This window comes from Hyalella azteca, unplaced genomic scaffold, assembly GCF_000764305.2.
Source record: "Hyalella azteca isolate HAZT.00-mixed unplaced genomic scaffold, Hazt_2.0.2 contig9209, whole genome shotgun sequence".
NCBI lineage: Eukaryota > Metazoa > Arthropoda > Malacostraca > Amphipoda > Hyalellidae > Hyalella > Hyalella azteca.
The window spans coordinates 34,145-44,489 of record NW_025939286.1 but is presented as its reverse complement, the minus strand read 5'-3'; the positions used below and the strand labels follow the sequence as shown (position 1 = coordinate 44,489).

Genomic DNA, 10,345 nt, shown 5'->3' with positions numbered 1-10,345 from the left:
CATGCTGGGTAAATAACGGTTGATACACAAAAAACAATTTATTCAAATTAGGTTCCAATATACAATATAATCCAGAACTGGACGTGTGAGGCAGAACGGTTACCGCGAATCTCGTAAGAGAACTCGAGAGCGCATAAAAACCATCTATAAATACATGAGCTTTTCAATGAAATAATTCGAAAATATATAGACACATACATTGCACCAGGTTCAAATTGCTTCAACACTGACCACTGTGAACGTCAGTGTTCCAACTTATGGAAACTGCATATAGGCACGATCGAGAAACTGATTTCATTATATCCTCCATTTGCTGCATATGCATCTAAATACGCTTCGTATATGAACTAATTTCATAGTAAATAATGCAAATAACGGTACACTTAAATGTATTCATCATATACTTCGAAATAAAATACCAATATACAGTTAATACAAAAAATATGCGTTGCGATATTAAAGTTTTGTTTGCAGATGTTGCTATTGTTCTTTGACTTTCATGTAAGCAATTAATTTGCTTGTATTCTTCCGAAGATTTACCACAATTCAAAAGAAATATACCGGCATTCTATTCTAAATGAATAACCCGATCAAGCTTTTGCTTGGTACACGTACCAAGTTTATAATTTTTGGCGTCAAATCTATTGAGTACCTTTTGGTAATAATTTGGGCTGCATTATAAAAACAAGAATCAAATTACCAAAAAAAAATTATCCGCTATCTATGTTCGAAATCTTATACAGGAATTGTTGAAAACTAAAAACTAACGAGGCAATTACGTCCCTGTTTGTGTAATTTTTGTGGATTCTACCTTGTGTTTTACACCATTAACATCTTCGTGAAACACTTCGTTGTCAATGCATCCATTTCCTACAACCCCAGCTACATCCTTACGTACGGTATTGCCGATGGTATCAACAGTTTGTTTAGAAAAGGCATTACTTTTATTATTCACCGAAGTGTGCACCGCAGAGAACTCGCGGTCGTTCACGACGCTTGCGCTCGCATTCGAAGCAAGAGATGAGGTCGAGTTGCGGTGCTTGATGCTTGGATGTGTGATGTTGAAGACGATACCAATACGCAGGAAAAAGCGACGGAGCACCGCTCTCAACTCGGGGGTTAAATTGAAGCACATAATTTCACACAAGAACGGGTAGTAGTTCGATGCGTGAGCTTGGAACTGAAGAGAACAAAATATCATGAACACGCGTACACTTGGATAATAAGATAACGAAATTTTTGATATTCCAACGTCATCCTCAATACTGTCTAACATGTAAAATATCTTGAGAAGTGACAAAATTGAGAAACGTGTGAAAATTGCAATCATCCGTTCACCTGTTCATGAGGCATCTTATGGATGTTCGTGAGGAAGAGCAGCAGCAAGCTGGACCAAGCCTCGCGGTGACTTTCGGGCAACGCTAGGAAGTATTCCAAGCCCGATCGACACACGGCGATGAGACGCTCTTGTACCTAATAAAGCCTCCGTTATTAGGCTTTGTGTTCAACATATATACCTTCCTAAGATAGTATTTAGGGCCACCAGAAAGAGAGCAACGCGTAATTTCTAAAATGACACACTACTAATGGAATGGCCTCGTAAAAGACGTCGTTTGCACGGCACGTAGAACGTCGTGGACCTACCCCACCAGAGTTGCGTCAAAGCATGTATATGAGCACCACTAATATTCAGTTGCATTCTGTGACCGGTAGTTCGAGAACTTGTTTTTTTTCTCAAATAAAAAATTATTTCACAAGTTCAAAGTTGACTACCAATTGGAATTCAACTGAAATTGGTTGGAATTCAACTGAAATTGGTTGACTTGCACATTATGTAATGTGGTATATTTGACTAAACACCAAGCCGTTCTTTGATATATACTCAAGTTGAATGATTAATTTTCTAGGATGATTCTATACATTATAGATTGTTAGAACATGACCACTGAAGTGTGCTACGAATTAGGCAACATTGAATTAGAATTTTTGTTCAACTGGGAATAACTGAAGAACTGACCTGCGGCCAATCGGCTTCTCTGGCGGTGTCGCTCAGCATTTTGAAGAGAATTCTAAGAGCGCAGGCCAGCGATTGTGTCTCTTGCTTAAGGAGGTTTGGTTTGACGCTGCCCTTGAAACCTTTCAACAAATAAGTAAGAGGGGTAATGAATCCAATCTACAAAATAACAAGCTTTCTGTACAAAGAAAATTCATGTTGAAGAGCCAAATTTCTTTGAAATGCATAAATGATCAGCGGTAAATGCCGTTAATGAAAAGATGAAAATTTTTTCACGCCTAATAGACAAGAATTAAACGAGTTCTCTAGCGAGAGAAACATCGATAAACCAAGACCTGCTCCAGGTGACATTTTTACCGAGAAATAATATACTGCACTAAATGTAAAGTTATAGATACACCGGAAAAGTTTTGTGTCTGACCAGCCTTCCAGAGCAAGTTGCGCTGTTCGTGGTTACTGTTGAAAGATTTGGCGAAGGAGTGCGATGCCATAAGACAGTCGAGGAGGGTGAAGAGCTGCTGGGAGCTCAGGTAGCGGTACATGCCTCGGTCTTCCTCCCTGGCGCTGTTAGTTAGGCGAACTTCGTCTGGCGGCAGCACCAGCGCGTCGTCACTCGCCTGAAGTTGATTAATAATTGCATTGTAATTGAAATAAACATTGGTTATATCATAAACAAGATAAACATATTAGCAAGAAATCGATATTGTATTTGTTTCGATCAGAGATCTAAACAATTATTTTCGCAATTGATTACTCAATACGAATGATTAGGTATATCCATAGAGATAATAATAAATATAGCGAGTTGATGAATCTTCGCCCAATGTGGGTACAAATTTGAACATCTCAACTATAATCCAGGAATACTAAGTTGTGTAATGTCAAATTTTTTTTGTGTGGGATTAACGCAAATTTGCTCACTATTACATAAAGCAGGAAAAAGCCATTTCTAAGCGGCAGACCTGGGCCAGGGCGAGGTTATGTTGATCTTCCTTCTTGCTGGTCGTGGGGTAGAAGACGATGTTGTCGATGCACTGGATGAGTTCGAGTTGTACCACGCATCGTATGAGCAGGCCTGAGAATTCCCGACTCTCGCGACTCGCTAGACTCGCCTGCGCCAAAACCATTAATTAAAACAGCATGTGGGGGAAACGCCACGGACGTCGAATACGGCGAAGATAGTTTTGGCCCAGAAGTTTTAACAGGATCCGAAATTTTTTTTCTGTTTAGAATTATACGAACTGGTTAGCAAAAAGTGTAATTTTGGTAGGGTTATTAACTTATTATTCAAAGAAATTTTTAAAGATGTAAACTCACGACTGCCTTCAATTTTATATACCCAAGTATCAATCTTAGAAGATCTGACTCGTCACGAGGCAGATTCTCCTAAACAATTAGACTCTGGAAATTACAAATAAGAATAAATTACGCAAATAATGATAGGTGGAAAAAATTGCTCAAAATACAAACAAAAGATCGGATAAAAAAACAATGTGAATGCAACAATCGACATTACGTCAAACTTCTGCGCATAGTGCGCTCGTTTGCAGAATTTTTTTTACAAAATCAGCGAAAGGATTGAGTATACCTGAAAAATACTAGTAATAACTCATCAGGCATACGATTTCGACAAGCAAAATACGAGTATTTAATTTAAAAAGACTCACTTTTAAGGGCAAGCAGGAATTTAGTGATAAGTAATTTCGTCAGTATAGAACGATATCGCACATTTTTACACAAGATTTATTGATTTATTTCCAGAACTTTGAAGTTGTATTGATTTATAACCTCAACTTTCTCTTTGTACTTATGTCAAGTTGAGCATGGATGACTAGACGGAAGGGGTTAAATTAATGACATTCGTTTCAACTATCACAAGTCACCAAGAAATAAAAGATTTATGTGCATACAAGAAGGATCTTAGGACGCTAATTAAAAAACCTTAAACACAGGTACTGATTTGTGACGATTTTAGAAACAAAAAAAATAATTAAAAAAAGTAAAATTAAATGATATTGTTGGTGATATTTATTTATGAAGCAAGTATGCCATGCATCAGTTAGATGGGACAGTCAGGCAGCTCCATAATCTATAATGAAGAAGCTCTGAAGCACATGCGTTCATTTCACCGAAAGTCCGAAACAATTGAGTGTCAAAAAAAAAAAAAAAAAAAACGCTCCTCAATCGGTCTTATAGTCAGATTCTTCTGCCTTTATCACGATATTGCATCGGATCAAACAGATGTATAAAAAGTAACAATATTACGAAGCACGCAAAACATCATTTATCACTCAAAGTTTCCACTTACTAAGATGGATTTGCTAGGAGTGTTAAGCGGAACCATCTTAAATTATAATTATTATCTCTATTAGTAATAGTTGTTTGAACTTCAATGTCGACTCGAAAAAGACATGCTGAACACCACTCATGATCGCCGCACGAGCTGGTTATCTCAGGCTAGCATTGGCACAGCATTTGAAGCTCAACCGTCATGCAAGGAGCTCAAGACTCACAACGAAGCTCCATAGCATAAGCAGTAGCACTGATCAGAATACCTTCATCCTGGCAGCCGTACTGCCGTAATCCGGTTGTGTAAGCATTTCTCGAGTAAGCGGCTAAATGTAAGTGAAGGGTAAACTTAATTCAGCGACCCACACAAATTGTATTCTTACAAGTGATTTTATAAAGTAACAGAGGAAAATTGAGCAAGTATTAGACTAGAGAGTAAATCTACGATAGGATATCTTTAAAGATTCATTCTTATTCCTTAGAAATGTCTGCATTTCAATGCAAAGAATTCAAGAGTTAGTAAAGCGCTTAGTGGTTTCTATAAGACCCACCAAAATCCTCACAAACAAAGTAGTAAGCAGGCATAAATACCACGTAGCCATATAGAGAAACTTAAAATATCCGACCTGCGGGCTGTTGCCAACAACCTGCTCGCCAGGATGCTTGGGTCGCCACGTGAGCAGCGCGTGGGGCAAGGTGCTCCTGAAGATCTGCAGGAGACACTCGCACGTCGAGTTCCACGTGTCTTCGGACAGCGACGCGCCGTTGCTGATCACCAAATTCTCGAGGCAGTTGGTGCCTGACCGCGCCAGCTGTTCGTTGTCTGAATGAATAAATAACCTTCGTAAACATCGGCACAAGCAAAGAAATTAATAACAAAAAACAATACATTTACTAAAACAAACTATAAAGTATATTTTGGTTTCACCTAACAATTTTAAGATTCGATTTAAGAAGCTAAGAAACAATCACAAAGACGGTGGATTTTAATTCTCCAACACAAGGATTCAGTTAGTAGTTCTTAAATACTAAAATTGTATTGAAATTCATAGTTTTAGATGAACGGTAACACTAATTGATAACAACGTGTTATGAATAAATATATCTTGTAAATGATAAATTAGACCGAATTTCAATCCCGATATAATTTTTCAATCATTTTGTATAATTTTGTAATGCTTCTGCAACTGCACAGTTTAAATTTTAATTCAGATGTTAGCAGCAGTAACCATTGCGAAGAATTTGACATTAGTTGGACAAACAATATCGAGGATTTACTGACCTTGTTGAACGCACCACTGCAGCTGCGCGTAGAGCTCTTTGAGCAGAATGGGACTGAGCACGTCGAAGTATTGCGTGAACACGTCCACGATGGCGTACAGAGCGTGGTTGCACGTCGTCGTCATCCATTCCGCCTTCTGAGTTCCGGTGAAAAATCAACAAATTTAATTGGTATGCCACGAAAAATTGTGGATTCAAGGTAAGGTTTTTATAAATACACAATTAAGGATTAGGTTTTAAGGATAAGGTTTCTTTCGCGATAAGGTTTTTATAAATCAGTTTCTTTTTAGGATACTTTAATACTTTTTTTGAAGTACGAGATCCGTTTGAAGTCGGGTAATGAAAAATCGTACAAGAAAGATCGAGCGAGCAGCAAGTAAAACCATAGAAAATGACGTGTACAAAAATTATGTCTCAAAATGAAAAAAATCATAATTTTAAAAGCAAGAACATGAACAATAGAAACAAAATTTCCAAACGCAAGGAGTTTAGAAGTTTAGAACCAAGTGAGAGGCGTCAAAACTAAAAAACTTCTGTGCTTACATGCAACAAGTTTAATATAGAGGTTGAAATGCTTGACAGAATAGAGATAAATTAGATGTTGAGCTTGAAAAAATGAAGAGAATATAAATCAAGTTGATGTAGAGGTTGCCATACTGAGGCGCGCAAAGAAACTGACAAGACGCTTGGTTCAGAACGCTTAGAGGAAACGATGACAAAATTTTAGAGGGTGAAACGCTAGAGTTGAGCACTTTGACGCACGGAAAGCTTCAGAATAGAAACCAAAACCCCATCCCCAAGCAGCATCTTAGAACATGTACTTCAATATTACACTTTGGAATCATGTTACACTCAACCGAATCATGGGATCATATGTATTCCTTCACGAGATCCTAGCGTCATATATTAAACGTCTCACTCTGGTATTACCTATTGCTACATATATACACTCTACTCGCATCATATGCTCCATTACTCCTACACAAATATTATAAAATTTATTTTTATCATAGAAAAGCAGAATAACATTCGTTGCGCTGGATGGATATTTCCTCCAGCTTCAGAATCTCATTAGCAAATCGTCTTCTTCATTATCATAACTACCTTCAAACTAACGTCATGAAAAAAACGAGATGTCAAAACCCATTTAACTACGAATTCTTGTTTCAAAATTAAAAATAAAATTAATTTTTTTAAGCCAGAGTCTTACGATGCCCTCACGATACGCCCCACTGAAAATAAAACAGGAGGCGAACTTGTTATCTCGAACACGATAGGTAATACAGATACGCGCTCAAATAGTCCCAATATATTTACAACGTAACTCTTAACCCTGCAGAGGTCGCGGGCAAAAATTGACCGAACTGGTCACTTTTCCGTTCGGTTTTGTTACGGTCGATTTTCTTAGGCAACCACTGTGGGGTTAAACGAACAAACACATCAAGAAATTTATCCAAATATTCAATATATTATATGGAAGTGACCGGTGATGGTCAGAATACGCCAATGTAGGGTTAAACGAACAAACACATCAGAAAACTTATACAAATATTTAATATATTATATGGAAGCGACCAGTGTTGGTCAGAGTACGCACCTCGAGCTGCATCTCGCTGTAGGCCGCGGCGCTCTGTACGAGAGAGACGAGGAACTTCAAGCACTTCAACACATGCTTGCCAGCTCAACTACACTCTTAGGAAACTTATCTCGTCACGTGCAGTTGTTGTGCTTGTACAAATGCTTGGACAACCATTGTACTCAATCTTAAATTGATCTAAATTGAAACAAGTTGGCTCGAATACAATCCGACCAGCTTGAGTTCAGTCCATCGAACTCCCATGACACAGCTCGAGTTAAAACTATCACTAAGATGTAGAATATATAATTAATTGGTAGCAAATGTCCAAGTTGCAGCATTTTAACGGAAAAATCTTGAAAAATGTTTCCTCAGTGAGTATTTTCAAACCGCATTTTACCCAGAGATAAATGTTCCAGCTCAGGAAGAGAATAGCAAATTGAGACGGACGAGATAAATTTCCTGAAGCGGATACATTTCACATTGAAATAATTTTAGGATCAGGAGGAGCTGCTTGACTGGCCGTGTTCTCATGGTGGATCAACCCGCAAATTTTTTTACAAAATCAATCGCCGATATTTTAGTTTTGATTTACCGAAATAACTTTAATACAGACTTGTAAGTTCAAATTAAGTGTGTAAAAAAGTAATATTATTGAACCAATGGCCCATAGAATGTTAAGAATTTAATAGGGATTACCCAATTGGAACGAAATCTTAATGAAAAACAAGGTTTAGAGATAATATAGGTGATGAGTTCAGTCGAGCATAATCATTGATATAATTAGTGACCACAGTGTGCCTTGCCACCCGAGCACGATTAAATGAACAGGTATTGTCATCAGTCATTACAATCAATGCACGGCACGATGTCGTGGCCACTGAGATCCACTGAATGAAGTGTTTTCACACGGGCAGTCAGGCAGCAGTCTCCTAATAATAACAGATATACAAGGCCTAAGGCACCGCGCTCGCTAACCAATCATGCGCAGATATCACAAATAAATCAATAAATCACTTCGAGAACGTAGAAGCCTCGCCAATAACAAGGAGAAACTTGATTGGGAATGCGAATTGATTTCCCAGTAAAAATTAAATAAACGATCATCAACAGTTCAAGAATAAGATTAAAATAAAATAATCAAAATCAAGACAGAAAATTCTAGCTTCAATTTAAGGCTACAAACAATAACATGAACAGCAAAATCAGTAACTATATGTTTTTCAGGACTTGAGTTCACTCAAGAATTCGACTTGGGGAGTGAAAACAAAATTTCATGCAGACGAGGATGAATTGCAAGGATACACTCACTACTAATTACGAAAATATATCAAAATACGCTTCTTCTGTACTACGATCTGAACTGAATTCAAGAGAAACTAAAGTAGAAACTGAGTGCGTAGAGTAAAGTCGTTGAGTTGAAATGCATGGAACTACTGACAACAAACTATGAACTTACCTGCATGACTCGCTGATAGACGCTTTAGACGTCACTGATACCGAAAATTTAATAGAAATTGCGAGATTTATGAAATCTTCACGTTAAATCTGGGCTTTTGAAAATTAATCGCAAGTAAAGAATTAGATATCAAGCAGGACAGATAGAGATTGGTTTATATACAGCAGTGGAAGCTCTGCCAGCTTATCAACATAAGTCTGTCGACAAACTCGGAGTTTTCGAGACGCTTGAACAAGTGATACAATAGAAAAGTTAGTGTAATCTCACACAGCTCATTGAAGGTGCGTTTGTAAAACATACACGAGTGGATTGGTGTTAGGAGGTAATGAAATTATGCATAGATCGAAAATACTACTGAGATCTGGAAAAGAAGAAGTTGACATGGAAGACATGCGGCCTGATGCTTCTTACCTCGGTCTGTTGTTCTGGTAGTTTCATGTTATCGAAAATGCGGAATATGATTTGGAATAAGTCCTTCCACCAGTGAGGGCTGAAACTCTCGCCGTAATTCTTCACCACCTAAGTGCAGGATAGAACACACATAGTCAATAATTCTTACCGATTTGAATGAATTTAAATCGAAATGTGCCGGACTAATAAGCTAGATTAACACAACCTAGTCGCATCAACCATTGAGTGTGCCAAGTGGGTAAATATCTTGAACGTAAACAATCTTGATCAAGTTTCAATTGAAATAAAGGCTATCAATTAATATAGTAGTTGTATATTTGAAGAGCTGAACTGTCACTGTCACGTGTTATAGATTTATTTTTATTTCAGAAATAGAGTTTGCCAGGAAGAGCATGAATAAATCAGGGTATGTTATTAAGGACAAGATACGTATGGGTCATCCAGCATAGTGCGTTAAACTCTCAATTCATACGATTATAATACAAGTACAAAATAAAATTCCCCAAATATGACAGCGATGTTTTGCACGCTTTACAGCACCGTAAAATGCTTGACTCACGAATGATTGACCACGAAGTTCACACAAAAGAAACTACTTGTTATCAATGGTTCAAAACAACGTACTTTATGGAGATTACTTCTTTAATAAAGAAAACGCGTTCAAATACCGAGAGTTTACCTCGAAGAGCACGGTGAGAGCCCTGGTGCGCACGTCAAGCTTGCAGCGCGTGATGATGCAGCTCAGCTCGAACAAGATAGGGAACCATCCACGCACCCACACGCGGTCATGCTCCGTCACTGACAGGTCCTCCAGGTTGTGCTCCCGGAACATCTGTGTCGTATTAATATTAATTAATTAATTAATTAGACAGGTATTAATGCTCCATTTATTATGACAAACCATCGAGGCACTCATACACGGTCATGCTCCATCACCGACAGGTCTTGCAGGTTGTGCTCCCGGAACTTCTGTGTGGTAACCGCTCAGTACATTAATTTGACATTTTATTATATTATAGAGAATATTATAATGATCTGTATCAGTGTGTCAAAACATTCTTAGTCATCCCGTCTTAAAGTTTCTGCAGATCTACATTGTTCGTAGTGAGCAACGCGATACGGCTAGTTACCAGCATTGTTTGATGCAAGCTCGAATTGACATTAAATGGCACAAATTAAACGTATCCTGACTACTTTGCGATAAATCGTACCTGCGTCACTTCGTGATTTCAACTGCACCAAAATGCATCTTCTTCCGTACCTGTGTGACCTCGCAAGTTAAACTGACTGCAGAGAAGCACCTGCTTCAGGACAT

At 38.0% G+C, this 10,345-nt stretch overlaps 1 protein-coding gene across 6 annotated transcripts in view; it reads right to left on the bottom strand.

Moving 5' to 3' along the window:
• Positions 1-25: 25 nt before the first annotated feature.
• LOC108680653 (brefeldin A-inhibited guanine nucleotide-exchange protein 1) overlaps positions 26-10,345 on the bottom strand; it is a 34,252-nt gene continuing 23,932 nt past the window's right edge. For 4 of the 6 annotated variants that reach the window (XM_047881947.1, XM_047881948.1, XM_047881949.1 and 1 more), the window contains 11 exons: positions 9,710-9,862; positions 9,031-9,138; positions 7,182-7,214; positions 5,586-5,721; positions 4,930-5,126; positions 4,570-4,629; positions 2,977-3,126; positions 2,436-2,631; positions 2,018-2,136; positions 1,339-1,473; positions 26-1,180 (listed from right to left, as the gene is read on the bottom strand). In XM_047881947.1, the coding sequence (XP_047737903.1) occupies positions 776-1,180; positions 1,339-1,473; positions 2,018-2,136; positions 2,436-2,631; positions 2,977-3,126; positions 4,570-4,629; positions 4,930-5,126; positions 5,586-5,721; positions 7,182-7,214; positions 9,031-9,138; positions 9,710-9,862 (1,692 nt within the window). In that variant the 3' untranslated portion in view covers positions 26-775. The remainder of the gene's footprint in view (positions 1,181-1,338; positions 1,474-2,017; positions 2,137-2,435; positions 2,632-2,976; positions 3,127-4,569; positions 4,630-4,929; positions 5,127-5,585; positions 5,722-7,181; positions 7,215-9,030; positions 9,139-9,709; positions 9,863-10,345) is intronic. The other 2 variants (XM_018169533.2, XM_047881950.1) reach the window with 2 other exon arrangements.